The sequence below is a fragment of the Crocodylus porosus genome, unplaced genomic scaffold (genome assembly GCF_001723895.1).
Source record: "Crocodylus porosus isolate Cpor-Errol unplaced genomic scaffold, CroPor_comp1, whole genome shotgun sequence".
In the NCBI taxonomy this organism is placed as follows: domain Eukaryota; kingdom Metazoa; phylum Chordata; order Crocodylia; family Crocodylidae; genus Crocodylus; species Crocodylus porosus.
The window spans coordinates 17,798,441-17,820,422 of NW_017728932.1; the positions used below are offsets into that span (position 1 = coordinate 17,798,441).

Genomic DNA, 21,982 nt, shown 5'->3' on the forward strand with positions numbered 1-21,982 from the left:
GGCGCCGCGCGGGGCTTGTTGCCACCCTCCTGCGGGTCCCCGAGGGCAGGAGCTTGCTGACTCTGCCGGAGAAGTTGCTTAGCTGCAGAGAAAGCAGCAGCATGACTGGTTCCCCAACAGGTGCTGTTGTTTACTTATTTAATTTGTATCCCAGCCAAATCTGCCAAAACTCACTCTAAATCCCGGAGCCCAAACCTGCGAGTGGCGCTGCTACCCACAGGCATCCTCCTTCCACACCTGGGGCTTCAGATGTTTCCAAAACCTTTGGCGGCCATCCTACTTGCAGGTCCGAGCCCAGGGATTTGGGGCTTGCATGCCCCCAAGTTTTCCTTCCCTCGGCCATAAGACCCCAGGAGCAAGCAAGGGAGGAGACCCCCATTCTCATGAACTGGGCTTAAAGCTGCCGCTCCTCAGTGGGCGTTGAACCACCCCAGAAGAGCAGTTCTCCCGTGGTGCGGTTCAGGCAAACTGCCTTCTTGGACACCGCTACATGGTATTTCCCCTGCCCGGTTAAGCATCACCATGCTTGTCCTGAGCCTTCCAGAGGCCGAGACACGCAACAAGGTGCAAACCGGAGGCGTAAATCAGAGACGTAGGAGCTGTGGGGATCAGGACCCCAACTAAGACAAAGGCATTGTCTGTCCAGCCACCCTGGCTGAGCGTCTGTCCACCTACTGGCTGGGGACAGCACGCACTTTGGGCACTACTGGAGGGATGTGGTAGCCAGGATGGTCCAGAGCACATGAGAGCAGCAAAGATACTTTAGGGTGATCTCTTACTGGATAAAAGATCCAGCGAGAGAGACCCCCAGCAAAACTCCAGGTCTCGAGTGTCCTTCAGCATCGCAGGGGAAGGAGGGCTGCACCTCGTCGGGGACGGTGTGAGGCAAGGCCGGACGCGGGACATGGGACGAGCTGACGGCCGGAGCTCCAGAAGGAGCAGCAGGCAGAGGCAAGTGTGGCAGCCTCCTCCCGCTCCTGCTCCTGCTGCCTGGTGCGCGGGCCCTCCTCCAGCCTTGGCCAAGGTGTTTGAGTCGCCTCTTCCTCCAGGGTTGCGGGCTCTCAAATGCTTTCCCGTGCCTGTGAGCTGGGCTAATAAAAGGTATGGTCTCTGAACCAAGAGCTCTAGTTTTGCATTCCCAATCCTGGAGAAGCTGCAGAAACGCGGTCGCCAGGAGCGAGCTGGTCTCTGAGGAGCACGCGGGGTCGCACCGCAGCTTTGCTCCGCAGCGGGTGCACATCCGCCGCAGTGGGCCCAAGGGGAGCCGACGACCTCCGCTGCTCCCTGTGCCAAGCTGAGACGCCCTGCGCTGCCCGCAGGCTCCCGACGCTGGTTCACGGGCTCTAAAGCCGAGAGCTTGTTTTGAGCAGAGCCGGGATAAAAGACCTGGGCCTTTGCCTGATTCAGCCGGCTCCTGCTTGCCTGCAGAGAGGGCCAGGGGAGCGGGGCGGTGACTCACGGGCGTGTGGAAATAAACTGGCTGGAGCTGACTTCTGAAACGCGGGTGAAGGCGGGTGTGAGATGCCCGGCAGACGAGCCGCTCGCTGGGCTTCACCCGTGCAGATGTGAGCGGGGCGTGCGACCGGACGGCTGCGCGCGGGGCCGGGGCCCTGCCTGCGGGGCTGCCCCTCTGCCTGCGTTTCGGGGACGGTGCCGGCTCGTGGCCCCGGTCGATGCCGAGCGAGGCCTGCTGCGCACAGCGGAGAGCGGCAACGGGGCTGAGCCTGGTGGCTGCAGGCAGAGCGGGGGCCCGGAATATCAGCGGCAGCCCTGTCTCTTCCCCGCCCGGCCCCGGGGGCGTCTGCCGGCGCCCGCGTGCAGCCGTGCAGGGCACGAGTCCGAGTACCCCCGGCCCCTCGCACCCCGGCCGCACGTGGCAGGCGACATCCGCCCACGCCCACCGATCAGGAAGAGCCCAACGGCGCTCAGGGCTGTCCCGGAAGTATATCCTAATGTGTGACCCCCCCCCCGCCCTCCTCTTCCGCCCAGGGCGCCCGCCTCCTCCCCGCGCGAGTGCTCTGATAGGCTGTCTTTCCTCTCCGTCTCGGAACCCGAGACCTCACTGGTGCAGGCGCTGCCCCGCCCCCTGGCTGCGTCCGGGTGCCTGTCGCGGGCCGCCATTGCGGAGCGGAGCGGGGTGGGCAAGCGGGGTCATGGCCGCCGTGTTCCCGTACCGCGCGGGCTGCGCGCCCGTGCCTAGCCCGCTGGCGCCGCTGCCCGACTACATGTCAGAGGAGAAGCTGCAGGAGAAAGGTGCGTGGCGGGGCCGGGGGGGAGAGGGAGGTGCGTGGCCGGGGCGATCGGGCCTAACTCGGTTCCCGCGTGTCCGCAGCCCGCAAGTGGCAGCAGCTGCAGGCGAAGCGCTACGCGGAGAAGAGGAAGTTCGGGTTCGTGGACGCGCAGAAGGAGGATATGCCGCCCGAGCACGTCCGTAAGATCATCCGCGACCACGGCGACATGACCAACAGGAAGTTCCGGCACGACAAGCGGGTCTACCTGGGGTGAGTGCGCGCCCGACGGCCCTGCACCGCACAGCACCGCTTGGTGCGTCGCGGGGCGCTGCCACCTGCGGGAGGCACGCCCCAGTCCTGGGAGCTGTCGTGGGGTGGTTTTGGCCACAGGAGCAGCGGTTCCTAGCAGGAGCGATTCTGTCCACAGGGCCCTCAAGTACATGCCTCACGCCGTGCTGAAGCTGCTGGAGAACATGCCAATGCCGTGGGAGCAGATCCGCGACGTGCCGGTGCTGTACCACATCACGGGCGCCATCTCCTTCGTGAATGAGATCCCGTGGGTCATCGAGCCCGTGTACATCGCGCAGTGGGGGTGAGCTGCTGCGGCCCTTGGCCCTGGGGGGGCTGGGGGTCGTCTTGAACGGGCAGGATGGGCCAGGTCTAATGGTGGCGGGTTGTGCCAGGTCCATGTGGATCATGATGAGACGCGAGAAGAGAGACCGGCGTCACTTCAAAAGGATGCGGTTCCCTCCCTTTGACGATGAGGAGCCGCCTCTCGACTATGCTGACAACATCCTGGATGTGGAGCCGCTGGAAGCCATTCAGCTGGAGCTGGACCCAGAGGAAGATGCTCCTGTCCTGGACTGGTTCTATGACCACCAGCCCCTGAAAGACAACAGGAAGTGAGTGCCCTTCCTCAGTACGTTTCATTGCAGTGTCATGCGGCACTGCCAAAATGTTTAGCCGTAGGGAGGAGAGCAGCAGACGACGTGTAAAGCAGCAGGGTGCACGGGGGAGCATGCTGCTCTGGGGAAATTGGAGTGTGAAAGTTGTCCTGGGACCTTCTGTGTCCGTGGAGAGCACACGGGACCCGGGTATTTTGGAGTTCTTTCTGGCCAGATCTCTGCACTGAGATGAAACTCAGCGTATCTTCCAGGCAAGCACAAAGGACTGAAACTGGAGTTAGAGCAGTGTTTCTAGAGAATTTCATGTATGCTATTTAGAGAGCGTTGTCTGCTGCGAACAGGCCGGCTGCATTATGCTTTGGCCAGCCAAACCTCCTGGGGAAAATTGCGTTGGCACATTGTGCTGTCTGGGAGGTTGCTGGCTATGGTCCCAAGTGTTAACATCTAAATCTTGGGTATGGGGCAAACGGGAGTTTGCTCAGTAGCAGGTGGAAGTGTGCTGTTGTCTGGAGGGGGCTGGAATAAACACGCAATCTTCCCTTTTTTTGCGGGGGGAACGGTGAGATAATTCGCTTTCCCATTTCCAGTAAATGGGATAGGGCAGAGAAGGTGTTTGAAGGGTTCAGTTGCCTTCTGGCTTGGCAGTGACTGGTCAGTGCGGTGCTTTCCTTGCAGGTATGTGAATGGTTCCACATACCAGCGCTGGCAGTTCACTCTCCCCATGATGTCCACCTTATACCGCCTAGCCAATCAGCTGCTGACAGATCTTGTGGACGACAACTACTTCTATCTGTTTGACCTGAAGGCCTTCTTCACTTCCAAGGCCTTGAACATGGCTATTCCCGGGGGTCCAAAGTTTGAGCCTCTTGTTCGAGACATTAACCTGCAGTAAGTGCTGAGCTGGGGACAGGAGGGAAGATGGGTGCTGCCTGGACTGGGAGTGGGCTCCTCAGTGTGCTGCGTGATTTGTCCCAGGCCGAATGCTGTTGGGCGGCTCCTGGCAGCAAGGTAGTCGTGCATTTGGGTAGATGCTTGTTTCTTTAGAGGCTGAATCGGTATTCAAGTGGGGGAGGAGGTAGAATGCGAGGACACTGCAAATGCTGACCCTGCTGTTTTGGTCCCTGACCTTTGCTTGCACTGCACTCTGCATTCTCACCAAATGGCCTCTTTCTTGTCAAAGGGATGAAGACTGGAACGAATTCAACGACATCAACAAAATCATCATTAGGCAGCCCATCAGGACAGAGTACAAAATTGCTTTCCCGTACCTATACAACAACCTGCCACATCACGTGCATCTGACCTGGTAGGTACTGCCCTGTCTGCTGTCTGGGGCATGGGGGGTTTGTACAGGCAAGATGCACTAACGCTTTGCACGTGTTGCAGGTATCATACGCCAAATGTGGTCTTCATTAAAACGGAAGATCCGGACTTACCAGCTTTCTACTTTGATCCATTGATCAATCCAATCTCTCACAGGCACTCTGTCAAGGTGAGTTACTGCCTGTGAGCCAGGGGGGCACTGGACTGGGAGAAAGGAGCCCTGGTTTGGAGCCTCGTGTTGAGGGAAGGGGCTTTGGCATAGCGTAATGACTTTGCCTCATGTGGTAGCCAACGCAAAGTGCCAGGAAAAATGATACGCCTGTTTGTAAAAGCCTTGATCTTCAGTCCTGTCTACAAAGAGGTGTGATCCTTCCTGACCCCAACCAGCGAACAAGGGCATGACTCCAAGCAGTAGGATGATCATCTCTCCGGCACTGCAAACGAGTCTAGTTCATGTACAAATCTCTGATCTCTTTTGAGCTCCGCTAATATGCTTCTGCTTTCGCAGTGTGCATCTGTGACTTCGAGAGTGTAGTTATAGCATTAGCTTTGTCTCCATACCTGCTCCTGGCATCCTGTCAATCACCGAATGTAGGAATAGGACCCCATACGTATACTATTTTGCTGACATATAAAATAGAGGATTCTATTTTCTCTTTTTGTTCTTGTCATTAAGATAATTTAGTTCGGAATGTTCTGTTGCCATTCCCTACTAACTCTTCTGCTTTATCCAGTACCTATTCTCCGCTTGAGTTGACCACAAACTGTCCTCGCTATTCAGTCTCAGGAGTGTTATTTTTATATAACAACTATTCTTTAGCCTCTTTATAATGCATTTCAGCATTTTATTCACAACGTTGCTTTAAAGAGTGGTGGGACAGGCATCAACTGCATTAAGTCCAGAGGTCAATGCTGATTCATAGTTGTTGGCATGTAGAAGCTTTTGCAAAGTGATCCCCAGTATTCAGTGCTGTTTCTCTTGCATTTCTTGCTCCATTGTGTAGTTAGGACTTCTGTGGGGCTGAGCTGAAGCAGCTTCAGGACTGATTCTCTCTGGTACGTGTTTTAGAGCCAGGAGCCATTGCCTGATGATGATGAAGAGTTTGAGTTACCAGAATTTGTGGAACCTTTCCTGAAAGACACACCACTGTATACAGACAACACGGCCAATGGCATTGCACTGCTGTGGGCCCCTCGGCCCTTCAACCTGAGATCTGGCAGGACACGCAGAGCTCTTGACATCCCGCTGGTCAAGAACTGGTAATGTTTCTTTATGGGATGTTAGTGTCTGTGATGTTGGAGGGGGTTCCACCCCAGCTTGCTGGTGAACCTGACTCAGTTGGGCTCAAGGTACTGAGGCAGTGTTGCTTCTGCTCAGCCTGTCTGGAGACTTTGCAAAGCTTCTGCAGCGTAGTCTGTCTCTGGGGAAACTGTTTCCACTGTGGGGAGTGGAAATAAGCATTACCTGGAGTCATGAAGCATGTGTCTTTTGTGCTCAGGTATCGGGAGCATTGCCCAGCTGGGCAGCCAGTGAAAGTGAGGGTCTCCTACCAGAAACTGCTGAAGTACTATGTTCTGAATGCGCTCAAGCACAGACCCCCTAAAGCTCAGAAGAAGAGGTAAGTGGTGGTCTGTTCCTCTGGAAACTTCCCCAACTCCTTTTGGGATGCAGCTGATTCTGTTCTCTCCTCTCTCCAGGTACCTGTTTCGCTCCTTCAAGGCCACAAAATTCTTCCAGTCAACAAAGCTGGACTGGGTAGAAGTAGGGCTGCAGGTTTGCCGCCAGGGATACAACATGCTGAACTTGCTGATCCACAGAAAGAACCTCAACTATCTCCATCTGGACTACAACTTCAATCTCAAACCAGTCAAGACCCTCACCACCAAGGTACTAGTCCATTCCCGGCTTCAGCAGTGTTCCTAGCTCAGATGCATCTGTTTGGTTCTGCAGTAATCTACCAAGAAGGTCTTGGATGGCTAACATAACGACCTCAGGTGTCCATTCTCGATTCTGCACTGGCCATCAGGATCAACCTCTTTGGTGACTTGCATAGGTTCCTGAGCCAATGCTCCATTCCCAGGGAGGCACTGGGGAGAATTGGTTGTGTGATGAATGCCGGGTCTGTAGCAATGCTGTGAAGCTTACCTTGTGCTGATCAGTTCAGTTAGTAACTGACAGAGAAGGGGTTTGCAAAAGCTGCTGCTGCTGATCCTGAGAGGTGCACTTTGCAAACTGGGTGAACGAGTGGAAGCTGCCTGGCCATTACATAGCAATACATTCTCTAAACCCTGCTCTTGGTATCTCTCTTGACAGGAAAGGAAGAAGTCTCGTTTTGGTAATGCTTTCCATCTGTGCAGAGAGGTGCTGCGTCTGACCAAATTGGTGGTGGATAGCCATGTCCAGTACAGACTGGGAAACGTGGATGCGTTCCAGGTATGCCTAATTCGGTAACAGAAGGAGCTGGGAGGGCCAGGCTGTTTAACTTTTGGGGTACGTGAATGCTACTGGCAGTTGTAAGCGTGAAGGGGGAGGGGAGCAGGAAAAATGTGCGTGCATCTTTTATTGCCTGATTGGAATACATGGCATAACAGCATACAGCACAGTTAGGGGTTGTCTCAGGCAGAGACACTGCTCAGTCAGAAATCTCTGCCATTGCTGGCCCAGCTATGTGGGTGGGGGGCCAAGAGGCCTGTAGGGGTTTTGCTCTTAATAGCGCACTCTGCTCCCAAAAGAGAAATCATTGTGGCTTTGGGAGTGATGTGGCATGCATTGCCATCCCTTGTCGTGGTTCTTGTATTTCAGCTGGCTGACGGCTTGCAGTATATCTTTGCCCATGTGGGACAGCTGACAGGGATGTACAGATACAAGTACAAACTGATGAGGCAGATTCGTATGTGCAAGGACCTGAAGCATCTCATTTACTACAGGTTTAATACGGTGAGTGGTGCTTCCCTCCAGCAGGGCCTCTCACAGCGCAGTGACATGAGAAGGGAGGGTTTCTGGGGCGTCACTAGATAACCTGTGGGAATTGTTTTATCTTTAGGGGCCTGTGGGGAAGGGTCCTGGCTGTGGCTTCTGGGCCCCAGGCTGGCGGGTATGGCTGTTCTTCATGAGAGGCATCACTCCATTGTTGGAGCGGTGGCTGGGGAACCTGCTGGCCAGGCAGTTTGAGGGTGAGTACAATACTGGAGCTTGTGCACTGAAAGTGAATGCCGTCATTTGTGAGCTCTGACCCCAGCCTTCTACTCCTTGGAAAGTATATAATACTTTGTGCCCAGCTTTCCTTTTAATGCTAACAGCAATTTCTTACCGCAGCAGGAAACATTAGCTTTGTAACAACCCAAAAGATGCTCCAGGTATAACTGGAATGTTCTGGTTAATGGCAATCCATGGGGCTCTGGCCTGGGAACTATATCAGTGCTGTGGCCTTGATCATGGGAAGTTTCACTTCAGCTGGGTCTTGTGCTATGGAAGTTTTGCATGTCTTTGGATGTGGCTTCCATACTGGGAGGAAAAGGGGTGCAGTCCCCAGTGCTCTCCACACTCATGAGAGGTGTCCTCTCTCCCAGGTCGTCACTCAAAGGGCGTTGCAAAGACCGTCACCAAGCAGCGTGTGGAGTCCCACTTTGACCTGGAGCTGAGAGCCGCAGTTATGCACGACATCCTGGACATGATGCCAGAAGGGATCAAGCAGAACAAAGCTAGGACCATCTTGCAGCACTTGAGCGAAGCCTGGCGCTGCTGGAAGGCCAACATCCCTTGGAAGGTCTGTCCCTTGCCTGGCCCCGCTCTCCAGTACACTGGAGTCAGTCAGGGCAAGATCTGTGCTTATTGAGGCTTACACCCCTAACCCTAGTGCTCTTCTGTAGGTCCCTGGGCTGCCAACTCCCATTGAAAACATGATCCTGAGATATGTGAAGGCAAAGGCTGACTGGTGGACTAACACTGCACACTACAATCGAGAGCGGATCCGCCGGGGTGCCACCGTGGACAAGACTGTGTGCAAGAAGAACCTGGGCCGGCTGACCAGGCTGTACCTGAAAGCTGAGCAGGAGAGGCAGCATAACTACCTGAAGGTAGGGTGGGGGACTGCTAGCCCTTGGGACTGCCTGGTGGGGTGCGGCTGGGCATTGAGATTGCTGCCTTGGCTTGTTTGCAGGATGGTCCCTACATCACTGCGGAGGAGGCAGTTGCTGTGTATACCACCACAGTGCACTGGCTGGAAAGTAGGAGATTTTCACCCATTCCATTCCCCCCACTCTCCTACAAGCATGACACCAAGCTGCTCATCCTGGCCCTGGAGAGGCTGAAGGAAGCCTACAGGTAAAGAGAAGAGACGCTGCTGATGGCTGAGGGTCTGGCATCTGCCTTTGGAAAGGTTATTGGGCCACGTGGCTGTCAATTCTTCCTACCGTTGAAGACCAAGGGAAGTTTTTCTTGATGGACTAGTAAACCTTACAGCATTGAGGTTTTTTTGGTGTGGCTCTTCTGGAGTTTTCCCCAAGGCTCCGCTAAGAGGGTGGGAACATGTTTCCATCTCTCTGGAGGTTGCTGGGCAGCTTGGGGACATGGAAGAGAAGTGGTTACAGGACCCATTGCTCTAGTTACATTGTAGAGAATCTGCCCTTCCTGGAGTCCAGCAGCGAATGGTCCATCACCCTGTGCCCAGACCTACAAGCTGTTTCCTTTGTTTTCAGTGTGAAATCCCGTCTGAATCAGTCACAGAGAGAGGAGCTGGGTCTGATCGAACAGGCCTACGATAACCCCCATGAAGCTCTGTCCAGAATCAAGCGACACCTTCTCACCCAGAGAGCTTTCAAAGAGGTAAGTGCCTTGGCGAGACCTAGTTCATCAAGAGTTACCTTCCTTCCTTGAGACCAGATTGTACTTAGAATTGGTCCTGGACAGACTCTACTTGCTAGTCTGTATTGTGAACAGTCGCTTTGTCTGTTCTTGACTAGGTGGGCATTGAGTTCATGGACCTCTACAGCCACTTGGTTCCTGTGTACGATGTTGAGCCCCTGGAGAAGATTACAGATGCCTATCTGGATCAGTACTTGTGGTATGAGGCTGACAAGCGAAGACTCTTCCCTCCGTGGATCAAACCAGCTGACACTGAACCTCCCCCACTGTTGGTGTACAAGTGGTGCCAAGGTGAGCAAGGACACTTGTGCACACATGAGTTCTGCATGGTGATCAGCCACTTGTGCCTAGAAAGCAGCTGAAATTGTATATTCTGGGTCCCTGTAGCTTGTCAGCACTGGAGTTGGTCGTTCTGTTGCTGCTGGAGGGTGGGCTCAGTAAGATAAAAATGACATGGAAATGAAGCTCCTGTCTCGAGCCCCACAGGCCCCCAAGGACTCGTGACTAAGAAGAGTCCCTGTTTTTCTGCAGATATCTCCATAAAGGATTAGAGGGTCTAAAGGAGGGAGCAGGGACCCTTGAAAGTGTACAGGGGTCTAGGAGGAAGCTACTGCAGCATCGGTAGTATCATTTCTAATCCTGCTGACTTGTTCGTGTTGCTCCAGGCATTAACAATCTGCAGGATGTCTGGGAAACGAGCGAGGGTGAATGTAACGTGATGCTGGAGTCTCGATTTGAGAAGATGTATGAGAAGATTGACTTGACACTGCTCAACAGGCTCCTGCGTCTCATTGTTGATCATAACATTGCTGACTACATGACAGCCAAGAACAACGTGGTGATCAACTACAAGGTGGCGCCTGGTCATTGATTATGGAGGGGGCAAGTGGTGGCAGGAGGAGTGGGGACAAGGCTGGTGGGAGGAGAGAGGTTCTGTTTGTATGAGGGCTCGGAGTGCTTGGCAAAGTCAGATGCTCACAGTTCCCTTCTGTTTCCTCAGGACATGAATCACACCAATTCCTACGGGATTATTCGGGGCCTGCAGTTTGCTTCCTTTATTGTTCAGTATTATGGGCTGGTGATGGACCTCCTGGTGCTGGGGCTTCACCGAGCTAGTGAGATGGCCGGCCCACCCCAGATGCCAAATGACTTCCTCAGCTTCCAAGACATTGCCACAGAGGTGGCCCATCCCATCCGCCTCTTCTGCAGATACATTGACCGAATTCACATCTTTTTCAGGTATGAGCCCTCCCCTGGGCTTCTGTGACTTCCTTCTGCATGCCCTAGCATGTGCCCCCAGGGAAGGCATGGCCAGGATGGCAGGGGCATGCCAGGTGATGGTTCAGAAGCCTGCCATTTCTTTCCTAGCTGGCTGAGTCGTGGAAGGAGTGGTGCAGTAACACAGCTATAATGTGTGGGGTTACCTCCAGACTGAGGCCTTGAAAGAGCAGAGCAGGGGCTGGGAGCACCAAGGGCTCTCTCAGACACTGCACGATTCAGCACCACCCTGCCCTGCCCACAGGCCTCCAGGGCACGGGGTCCAACTGAGAGACATGAAGCATTTGCCTGTCTTTGTAAAACTGATCCGGTCCCCATTGATTTCTGCTGGTCTTGACTTGCAATAACCAATCTGGCCTCTTGAGCTTGTCTCGACTGTTGCACAGTGCTAAGTGAGGAGTCCACAAATATGCTTCTGCTAGTTGCTGTCTTGGGGATGTCCAGGTGTCCAGTGCAGTCATCCTGTGCTGTGTGTTTCCAGGTTTACGGCAGATGAGGCGAGGGACTTGATCCAGCGCTACCTGACCGAGCATCCTGACCCCAACAATGAGAACATTGTGGGTTACAACAACAAGAAGTGCTGGCCCCGTGACGCCCGCATGAGGCTTATGAAGCATGATGTGAATCTGTAAGTCATTGGGTGGGGTGAGGGACTGGATTTGGGTGTAGGGCACTGGCTCTGCTGGAGAGGTCTTGCACTACAGCATGGCCTTGAGCTGGCACAGCACAGCGCTCTCTCAGTGGAGCAATGGTTTAAGGCTTGTGCCATAGTCCTGGATTTGGGACTGTGAGTGGTGGGTGTTAAGGATATCTTGCTGGGAGGGACCAGGAATTGAAGGCCTGGCCAAGGTCTGTATTTTGCCTCAGAGTGGGCTTGGCCAGTCGTTCTAGAGACTAATTGTTCTTTGCTTTCCAGGGGCCGTGCTGTGTTCTGGGACATCAAGAACCGCCTGCCTCGCTCAGTCACTACCGTGCAGTGGGAGAACAGCTTTGTTTCAGTCTATAGCAAAGACAACCCCAATCTTCTGTTTAACATGTGCGGCTTTGAGTGCCGAATCCTGCCCAAATGCCGCACCAGCTACGAGGAGTTCACGCACAAGGACGGCGTGTGGAACTTACAGAATGAGGTACGGGCATGCTGCTGGCAGGCTTATGGTGGTACTCCATGTGGCGAGTGGTAGCAGCGAGCTGTCCTGGCATCAAAACAGGGCTCTATTTTATTGCTCTAGAGTAGGGCTAAGGTGCTTTCGTGCCCATAGAGGTTGGTGCACCCTAGAGATGGGCAGCTAGGCTTTCCTGTGTTAGAGTGCATGCTAGAGTCAAGAGGCTGGCTGGGTTCAGTCTTCTCCAAAAGATGCTGAAGCTATGAATGGGGCTGAGCATGGGCTGGAGCTGGGAAGATCGAGAAATGAGGAAGCCTGTGCTGACACCAAGAAAAGTCCTGAACCACTGTGTGGGTGCAGAAAAGGAGGGGGCCTCCTGTGTGCTGTGTGCGTCCTTCTCCCAGAAAGCAAGTGTCCATCTCGAGGCAGTTCTTCTAGAATCATTGGGTTGGAAAGGCACCTCAGGGGTTATTGGGTTTAATCCTCTGCAGGAACATTACCCCTGCTACTCTTGGCCTCAGAGAAGGTGTCCCACCATGAGGTGCTGGTCGCTGGGGGACAGCTCCTCGTGTGGCTGAACCAGTTGTCCTCATGCCTATTCCAGGTGACCAAGGAACGCACTGCTCAGTGCTTCCTGCGTGTGGATGATGAGTCGATGCAGAGGTTTCACAACCGTGTGCGGCAGATCCTCATGGCTTCCGGCTCCACGACCTTCACTAAGGTAAGGAGGGGGACGGCTGAGCTGGCTTTCCTCAGGCACCAGAGAACGTCCAAGGACCTGACCCCTTGCTCCTGTCTGTAGATCGTGAACAAATGGAACACGGCCCTGATCGGCCTGATGACCTATTTCCGGGAGGCTGTTGTGAACACTCAGGAGCTGCTTGACCTGCTGGTGAAGTGTGAGAACAAGATTCAGACCCGGATCAAGATCGGCCTGAACTCCAAGATGCCGAGCCGCTTCCCCCCTGTGGTGTTCTACACCCCCAAGGAGCTGGGCGGGCTGGGCATGCTGTCCATGGGCCACGTCCTCATCCCCCAGTCTGACCTGAGGTTTGTTGCACTGCTGTACCCCAGGCCCCAAGAAGGGAAGGGAAACAGCTGTTCTGGAAGTGCTGCTTACATCTTGGTCTGTGGGAGAATTTGCAGGGTTTATCAGGGCCTTCCAGCCTGGCGGAGTGCTGGGGAATTGCCTTGCTACAGGGCCACATCTTCCATCACAGGCACTGGTAGTGTACTCTTGTCAGGACAGTCTTGCCAGCTTTCTCACTTGATGCCTCTGCCTCTTTTTGCTGCAGGTGGTCCAAGCAGACAGACGTGGGCATCACTCACTTCCGCTCAGGAATGAGCCATGAGGAGGACCAGCTGATTCCAAATCTGTACCGCTACATCCAGCCATGGGAGAGCGAGTTCATTGATTCACAGAGGGTGTGGGCAGAATATGCACTCAAGAGGCAGGAAGCTATTGCCCAGAACAGGTTTGTTTCCACTGGTGTTCAGAGATGCAGCTCTTGTAGAGGAGGGACTGGGAATATCATGATGACACCTGACACCTTGCTGGGGCCTAAAGGGTTCTGTAGATCCCTATCCTTATCTCCCAGCGTAGGTGGAGCCAGCCCCTGCAGAGCTAAAAAGGGCACGGGTTACAGTTTGCAGTGTAGAGGAGGTTCACTGTGTTAGTCTGACTTTGGGCAGAAGGCACTTGAGATTAACTGGTTCTGGGAGGCATGAGGTTCTGTAGGCATCTAAAGTGTTCTGGTGTGTTGTGCAAGGACTGCCCTAACTCCATGTCTTCTCTTAGCGACATGCAGGATAAGGACAAATCAGTGTTACACATGTAAAGGCAGCTTTTCCTTTTGGCTCTTTGCTTCCACGGAAAGCAGATTTCAGCCTAAGGCATGTGCCTTTGTTCAGAGCAGTTTGAGCCTGTGAATGCTTCTAACTGCAAAGCCTCTGTCCCCTACTAGAAGCCCTGGGGCTTGGATGTTGCTTATCGGTTGGAAAGTTTTGACCTAAATGCAGTATTACGGACTTGGAGGGTAACAAAATCAGTCAATTTCTCTCTCTCTCTCTCTCTCTCTCTCTCCCCCAAGGCGTCTGACACTGGAGGATCTGGAGGACTCGTGGGACAGGGGAATTCCTCGCATTAACACTCTTTTCCAGAAAGACCGTCACACACTAGCTTATGATAAAGGCTGGAGGGTCAGGACAGACTTCAAACAGTACCAGGTGCCAAGTGGGACTTGCTCTGAGGGGTTGGAGCAGTGGATGGGAGGGAGTAGTTGGTCATCTGACTTAGTGCCATCAGCACTGTGGTGACCTGTGGTGCTGCTGTTCTAAGTGGTGGGCCTGAGCAGGGATCCTCTTCTGACACTAGTCTGGGGCTAATTGGCTGACATCCTGCTTCTGTCATGCCCAGGTCCTGAAACAGAACCCGTTTTGGTGGACTCATCAGCGCCATGACGGGAAGCTTTGGAACTTGAACAACTACCGCACAGACATGATCCAGGCACTGGGCGGAGTGGAGGGGATCCTGGAGCACACCCTCTTCAAGGGGACCTACTTCCCCACCTGGGAGGGTCTTTTCTGGTAAGGGGAGGCCCTGCTCTGGTGGGAGGTGCCTGCAAGCAGGCTCTTGCTGCGCATTGTGGGAGTCCTGGCTTGCACTGTAATGCTTTAGGTGAAGTTCATCCAGCTGCTTTCCAGTAGGCCACCTGGCCCAAGTGTAGCTCTGCTGTGAGGTCGCATAGGAAGCCTGTGGGTGGGATGTTGCTTGAATTCCTTTGTAATCCCCTGGAGGGTGCTTGCAGAAAGCTCTCTGCCACAATTCGTGTTAATGCTTCCCCACTTCTTCTTTCCTTGTACGTGGCTCTTGCTTCATGGGCATACTGTTGTGTCCTGCCCTGGGAAGAAGGACTTTCTTGCAGAGCTGATGAACTCTTTTCCTTCTAGGGAGAAGGCCAGTGGCTTTGAGGAGTCCATGAAGTGGAAGAAGCTGACGAATGCCCAAAGATCGGGTTTGAACCAGATCCCCAACAGAAGATTCACCTTGTGGTGGTCTCCCACCATTAACAGAGCTAACGTAAGTCTTCCCCAGCCTGCCTCCACGGACGCCTGTGTCACGCTAGAGAGGAGTGAAGTGAGCTGTGGGGAGGAGGCTGTTTAACTGTCTTTAGAGCCCTCTAAATGACAGCTGCACATTTGGATATCAGTGAAAGTGTGTACTAGCAGCAGCAGCAGCTAGCTTGATCAGACCTGGGCCTCAGCCATGCCTCTTCTCACTTTCATGTGACGCTTTCTCTTGCCAGGTCTATGTTGGTTTCCAGGTGCAGCTGGATTTGACTGGAATCTTCATGCACGGCAAGATCCCCACGCTGAAGATTTCCCTCATTCAGATCTTCCGAGCCCACTTGTGGCAGAAGATCCATGAGAGCATTGTGATGGATTTGTGTCAAGTACGTGGGGATGGGGGAAGTACAGGTATCTGTGGTGCTGAGGGAGGGTCCTTGTTGACCCAGCAGGAAGCTGATGAAGGAAGCCCTTTTCAGTTTCCTGATACCCTGGGAGTGGAATTCATTGACCCCTGCAGCTGCTGGTTGCATCTCTGGGAATGGAAGAAAGTGAGGTTGTCTGTATCCCCTGGGGCTTTGCCTGGAGCTCTGTGTGGAGGTGTTCCCCTGCTCCCCTTGTGCTTAGTGCTCCCAACTCTTCCAACTGCTTTCTCCCCAGGTGTTTGATCAGGAGCTGGATGCCCTTGAGATTGAGACTGTGCAGAAGGAGACCATCCACCCCAGGAAGTCCTATAAGATGAACTCCTCCTGTGCAGATATCCTCCTCTTCGCCTCCTACAAATGGAACGTGTCACGGCCATCACTGCTCGCGGACTCCAAGTAGGTGCTCTCTGTTCTCCCCTCCCTGCCAGTTTTGGGGCACGGGTGAGCGGCCATCCTGAGCAGCAGTTCAAGGGGCCCGTCTTGAAGCACGGCGCTTGTACTGCGCACAGCATGAACCACCACGCTGTCTGTGACCTGCTGGGTCACCACTTAATGTTGTGGGGTCTCAAGACTGGACAGAGTGGACCAGAGTGGTTCTTTGCCGTGCTGTGCGCACTGGGTGTCATTCTTCTCGGTCCTGATTGGAGGCTTCCCTCAGGGCAGATGTATTCTGTCAAGAAAAAATAGCAGAGTTGGGCAATCTGGTGCTGAACCCCTCAGCTGGGGAATTCTTCCCCTTCTCCCATCAGGCATCTCTGCGCTCAGCTGGCTAAGCAAAGTCTCTTCACACTTGGGTTGTGCTTTCATGTGTTTAGTGATGGCTTCAGTGCTCAGACTGCAGTAACTGCTCTCTGCCAGTGCAGGAGGGCCCTGGTGAGGTAGGAGGGAGTGACTTGTTTGTCTCCTGCAGGGATGTGATGGACAGCACCACCACTCAGAAATACTGGATTGACATCCAGCTGCGCTGGGGAGATTATGACTCCCATGATATCGAGCGCTATGCGAGAGCCAAGTTCTTGGATTACACCACAGACAACATGAGTATCTACCCTTCTCCCACTGGCGTGCTTATTGCCATTGACTTGGCCTACAACCTGCACAGGTGAGACCTTTCACCCCTCTGCTCTAAAGCCTGTCTTGTGAAAGCTGTTTTGTCAGGCCTCTGAGCCTCGGTGCACAGAGCAGTCCCTGCTATGAGGCACCTGTATTCCATTAGCCAAGCAGAGGGGGTGAGGCAGGAAGGATGAAGTGAACAGGGAGGGAGCCACACATGCCTGTGAAGTGAGGGACCAGGCTCTGGGTTGCTTCTCTGAAAAGAGGCCTGTATGTGACTGTTGCTGCCACTCTGGTCCCCACCCAAAGAGGCAGAGGCCCTTGCTGATGCAGTGCTGCTTGTGTCTTTTTCTTTTCAGTGCTTATGGAAACTGGTTCCCCGGGAGCAAGCCCCTGATCCAGCAGGCCATGGCCAAGATCATGAAGGCCAACCCTGCCCTGTACGTGCTGAGAGAGCGAATCCGGAAGGGGCTGCAGCTGTACTCCTCAGAGCCCACGGAGCCCTACCTCTCCTCCCAGAACTATGGGGAACTCTTCTCTAACCAGATCATCTGGTTTGTGGATGACACCAATGTGTACAGAGTCACTATCCACAAAGTGAGTGTGGGACAGTGGGGCTCCAAGGTCTGGGTAGTTCTGGGGTATAGAGGATAGGCTCTGGGGTCCTGGAGGGCACTGGCATGGCAGCCTGCAGTGCTTATGCAGACTCTCTTGTGCTGTATGTGTGGGTTTGTGGCTCAGTGCAGAGTTTTCCCCGGCTTGTTTTTCACAGACCTTTGAAGGAAACTTGACCACAAAGCCCATCAACGGGGCCATTTTCATCTTCAACCCCAGGACAGGGCAGCTCTTCCTGAAGATCATTCACACCTCTGTATGGGCAGGACAGAAGCGTCTGGGCCAGGTGAGGGCCAGGTGGCCTGCCGGAGTCGGGGAGACAGTTGCATCCTGCTTCTGGGCGTCCATGTGAGAGGATGGATCCATGTGGCATACTGCCGGGTCTGGGGAACCAGCATCCCTAGCCAAGCCTGGAGCACTGTTCCAACACAGAGATCCAGCCTTGTCCACCAGGACACCTTCACTTCTGTGTTAAAATGGGCATTGGTGGGGCTCTGAGGGCTGCATCCCTAAGGAGGGTCCCTGGGCTGGGCGTCTCACCATGGTCTCATCACGCAGCAGCAGGGCTTGGGACACAGGACGGTTGTGGAGGGCTAACAGCATCTGCCGCTGCTGAAGGGTTATCTGGCCCTCCCAGACGGTGCTGTTGATGCTACATGATGAGAGGGCAGGGCAGGCTGGGTCAAGCCTAGGGGCACTGATTGCCAGCTGCCTCTAGAGGCAAGCTAATGGCTGGGAGGTGGGGATGGAGCTGAGCGAGATGCTCCTGCTCACTCTTGTGACTGCCCTGCCTGATCGGCCACAGAGGGGGGGCCATAGGGTCGCCGCACACTTCTCGGCTCAAGCTGTGGTGTTTGCTGTTAACAACCTAGGTGAAAGGCCAGAAAAGAGTGTGTGTGGCGGGGGTGGTGCGTGTGCTCTAACTCTGCTTTCCTCTGCAGCTGGCAAAGTGGAAGACTGCTGAAGAAGTGGCTGCCCTGATTCGCTCCCTCCCTGTGGAGGAACAGCCCAAGCAGATCATCGTCACCAGGAAGGGCATGCTGGACCCTCTTGAGGTAAAGGATCCGATATGGTGGTGATGGGCACTTCTGTGGAGTTGCTCTGGTGGAGGGTAGGGCTTACCTGCCATGCTGCAAAGTGCCGCAGGCAAGGATGAGGTCTGCATATGTGATGTATCGGCAATGCAGCCCTCAGGCAGCCCCACACTGAGCCCTGGTGCTGGGTTCTGCAGTCCCCACCTGGGAGAGAAGCAGGTGGTGACTGGGCAAGGCTGGCGTGGGCTCATTCCTGCCCTTTGTGGCTCCAGGTGCACTTGCTAGACTTCCCCAACATTGTGATCAAAGGCTCGGAGCTGCAGCTGCCCTTCCAGGCCTGCCTGAAAGTGGAGAAGTTTGGGGACCTCATCCTGAAGGCTACTGAGCCGCAGATGGTTCTGTTCAACCTCTATGACGACTGGCTGAAAACAATCTCCTCCTACACGGTAAGGGCATCACTGTGAGTGCTGTGCCTGCACTGCCAGCTCACAAAGAGCATGTAGCCCATTGAGGGCAGGGCCTGGGGTCCCCTTTGTGCCTGCTGCAGGCTGAACTAGTGTTGTCAGGCAGTCCCGGTCGTGCGTGGGTTTCCTGTCTAGTGAGCGTCAGGTCGCTTCATGTCCTGCCCGTTGCACCTGGAGCCACAGGTGTTGTGTCTCCTGGAGTGGGAGCACGGTGCCAGGCTCCTACGCACTGGGCTCTCCTTGCTGAGCAGCTGCAAGTTTCTTCTCCTGCAGGCCTTCTCACGTTTGATTCTGATTCTCCGGGCACTGCATGTGAACAACGACCGAGCCAAAGTGATCCTGAAGCCAGACAAGACCACCATAACAGAGCCGCATCACATATGGCCCACCCTGACAGACGAGGAGTGGATCAAGGTGGAGGTGCAGCTCAAGGACCTGATCCTTGCAGACTATGGCAAGAAAAACAAGTAAGTGTCCGAGATTGCCAGGAATGGGTCTAGTCACCAGCCTGTGGGCCTCTTCTCTGCCCCAGGGACTAGGCTGCAGGGAGGAGGAGAGGCCTGCTGGGAACCTTGGCCTTGCCTGCTTTCTCACCTGAAGCTAGTGGTCAGCAGGGAAGCTAACTCTTGCTGTTAGTTGGACCCTATGTCCTGGAGGCCTGTAGGCAGGGCGGGGTGGTGCTGAATCGTGCAGTGTCTGAGAGCCCTTGGTGCTCTCAGCACCTGCTCTGCTCCTGCAGGCAGGTGTTCTGAGCCTGCCATGGGGTGTGCGTCTGCAGGGAGTGTTTTGGAGATGCTGACACGGGAAATCTCTTTCAGTGTGAATGTGGCGTCCCTGACACAGTCAGAAATTCGAGATATCATCCTTGGCATGGAGATCTCTGCCCCCTCTCAGCAGCGGCAGCAGATTGCGGAGATTGAGAAGCAGACCAAAGAACAGTCGCAGCTCACAGCCACGCAGACCCGCACTGTTAACAAGCATGGCGACGAGATCATCACTTCCACGACCAGCAACTACGAAACCCAGACCTTCTCCTCCAAGACAGAGTGGCGAGTCAGGTGGGTAGAGGGGCAGGTGGGGCTTGCTGTCCTGTGGGGCAGGCAGAGATCTCTTCAGCTGCTGGATAACCCCCTCCCTTTCGCAGAGCGATCTCTGCTGCCAATCTCCACTTGAGAACAAACCACATCTATGTCTCCTCTGATGACATCAAGGAAACAGGCTACACCTACATCCTCCCCAAGAACGTGCTGAAGAAGTTCATCTGCATCTCTGACCTGCGGGCCCAGGTGAGTCTTAGGCAGTGAACCTGTGCTCAGTGGCTCGCTCCAGCTCCTGGCGTCAGGGCAGTTGAGTCAGGGGGGCTGCATCCACCTCATTCTCCCAAGGCCAGGCTGGAAGAGCTGTGGCCTGCTGCTGTCTGCCCAGTTCCCTGAGCGGAGGCAGGAGTTTGGATAAGGCTATACACAGCCCCTGGGTTCCAGCTGTGCTCCTGCGGCTGCATGTTGCCACTCTCCAGCTTGGGACAGTGCTCAGACAGAGGGCTGTTAGTCTTGGGAGTGGAGGCTGGGGTGGCTGGCCCAGTCCCCCAGGGGCATCAAAGTACTCATTGTGCGTGTGTTCCTAGATTGCGGGGTACCTGTATGGAGTGAGCCCTCCAGATAACCCCCAAGTGAAGGAGATCCGGTGCATCGTGATGGTGCCCCAGTGGGGAACTCACCAGACTGTGCACCTCCCTGGCCAGCTGCCACAGCATGAGTACCTCAAGGTGAGTCTGACTGCTCTGGGCCTCGCAGGGGGCTGGGAGGCACCTTCAGTAGCCTCGTAGCAAAGGCCTGAGCATAGAGAATGAGATCTTGCCTGTATGCTTGCGTTGCAGGCTGCATGGGGGCCTCTTCCCCAGGGTCGGTGCTCTCCTACTACTCGGTGGGTGCTGGACTCTGAGGACAGAGGCTCAGGTCCCCCTCGCGCCCCTGGACTCTGGTTATCCTCTCTGGGAGGGAGAGTTCATTTGCAGTCATGCTTTGTTCTGTGGTGGAATCGGGCTGTGGCTGGGGGGAACTCGCAGCATCTAATGCCTCCTTCCTTCATTAGGAAATGGAGCCCCTTGGGTGGATTCACACTCAGCCAAACGAGTCGCCTCAGCTCTCCCCACAGGACGTCACCACCCACGCCAAGGTCATGGCTGACAACCCCTCTTGGGATGGGGAGAAGACCATCATCATTACCTGCAGGTAAGGCATGTGGCCAGAGCTACCAGAAGTGCTGCCTGGGTCTGGCACCTGTAGCCTGCCTGCCCCAGGCACAGGCCAGAGCTGGAGCCCCTGCTGCTGGCAGTGGAGGGCACGGGCTGCTCCGGAGAACTTGGGGCTTCAGTCTGTATGTGCTGAACCAGCGGCTCTCACCTGGAGCTAAAGGGAGAGCTCGGCTGGCTGGTGTGGTGTGAGCAAGGAGGTGGAGGCCCGGCTTCTCCAGGCACATTGTCTCCTGGCTGCTCACTGCTGTCCCTCCTGCTCTGCAGCTTCACCCCCGGCTCCTGCACGCTGACGGCCTACAAGCTGACTCCCAGCGGCTACGAGTGGGGCAGGCAGAACACGGACAAGGGCAACAACCCCAAGGGCTACCTGCCTTCCCACTACGAGCGGGTGCAGATGCTGCTATCGGACCGCTTCCTCGGCTTCTTCATGGTGCCAGCGCAGGGCTCCTGGAACTACAACTTCATGGGTGAGGCAGCCGGCAGGGACCTCGGCGTGGGGAGGGGAAGGGGTGGGGAGGGAAGGAGCTGTCCAGCGCAGCAGCGGTGCTGCTCTCAGCCCCTTGCCGGCCGTGCTGGCTGCTGCCTTGAGCCTGCTCGTGCATCGTGGAGACGGGTCAGTTCACGGGAGGCCAGCTCGCCTGTGGCACTGGGGTTACAGCAAGCCCTTGCAGCAGAAGGGCTGGGCAGGGGCTGCAGGAGGCCTGGGGAGAAAGGAGGGAAGCCTGGGGCTGATGGCAGCTCTTGCCTTTGAGCAAACTCGAAGGCTAAGGGGGGGGCAGCAGGGCTGCAAGCTCAGGCCTGGGACTAAAGCACTGCCTGCTTCCAGGTGTCCGTCACGACCCCAACATGAAGTACGAGCTGCAGCTGGCAAACCCCAAGGAGTTCTACCACGAGGTCCATCGCCCCTCGCACTTCCTCAACTTCGCCCTGCTGCAGGAAGGGGAGGTCTACTCGGCAGACAGAGAGGATCTCTACGCGTAGCCCTCGGCCCCGCAGAGACTCGGTGCTGTTGATATTCAACAGCGTGTTCCAGGCCCCGGGGCACTGGCTGTCGGGGGGCCCCCTCGTCTCGTGTAGCTTGTGTTTGCTGCTTTTTAGATGCTTCTGTGTCCAGTCCCTGATGGCAGCGTGTGTACCAGTTTTGGATGTTCTTTGTAGTTTCAGAGAATAGCTCAATAAATTTTATATCCATGGGAACCAGCCCTGTCTGTGTCCTGGGGGGAGGAGGCTTGTCCCTCTCTGTCTCCCCCCGGGGCGCCGGTCCTGCACCGCCTTCGCGGCCGGTGCTGCGGCGCCGAGCCGGGCAGATGCGGGGTGGCGCAGGGCCGCTGATCCCGGGCGGAAGCGAAGGCCGGGCCCTGGGGGGC

At 55.3% G+C, this 21,982-nt stretch overlaps 2 protein-coding genes across 2 annotated transcripts in view; one reads left to right on the plus strand and one right to left on the minus strand.

Moving 5' to 3' along the window:
* AIFM3 (apoptosis inducing factor, mitochondria associated 3) overlaps positions 1–2,121 on the minus strand; it is a 16,349-nt gene extending 14,228 nt beyond the window's left edge. Inside the window, exons 1-2 of the mRNA XM_019545344.1 lie at positions 1,902–2,121; positions 1,460–1,731 (exon numbers count right to left, since the gene is read on the minus strand). Of these exons, the coding sequence (XP_019400889.1) occupies positions 1,460–1,731; positions 1,902–2,121 (492 nt within the window). The remainder of the gene's footprint in view (positions 1–1,459; positions 1,732–1,901) is intronic.
* Positions 2,112–21,812, plus strand: PRPF8 (pre-mRNA processing factor 8). Its single transcript, XM_019545865.1, has 42 exons — positions 2,112–2,253; positions 2,333–2,501; positions 2,659–2,823; positions 2,915–3,133; positions 3,812–4,024; positions 4,317–4,442; positions 4,523–4,628; positions 5,529–5,719; positions 5,959–6,078; positions 6,158–6,347; positions 6,774–6,893; positions 7,263–7,397; positions 7,504–7,633; positions 8,030–8,226; positions 8,330–8,536; positions 8,620–8,783; positions 9,158–9,284; positions 9,422–9,614; positions 9,989–10,176; positions 10,324–10,562; positions 11,083–11,229; positions 11,518–11,728; positions 12,309–12,425; positions 12,507–12,754; positions 13,000–13,179; positions 13,795–13,930; positions 14,121–14,290; positions 14,654–14,783; positions 15,010–15,156; positions 15,431–15,591; positions 16,106–16,297; positions 16,608–16,845; positions 17,021–17,149; positions 17,805–17,918; positions 18,170–18,343; positions 18,635–18,828; positions 19,180–19,419; positions 19,506–19,647; positions 19,986–20,126; positions 20,453–20,592; positions 20,880–21,082; positions 21,442–21,812. Exons 1-42 carry the CDS (start codon positions 2,154–2,156, stop codon positions 21,594–21,596), a joined length of 7,008 nt encoding a protein of 2,335 aa, XP_019401410.1. The 5' UTR covers positions 2,112–2,153; the 3' UTR covers positions 21,597–21,812.
* Positions 21,813–21,982: the final 170 nt, after the last annotated feature.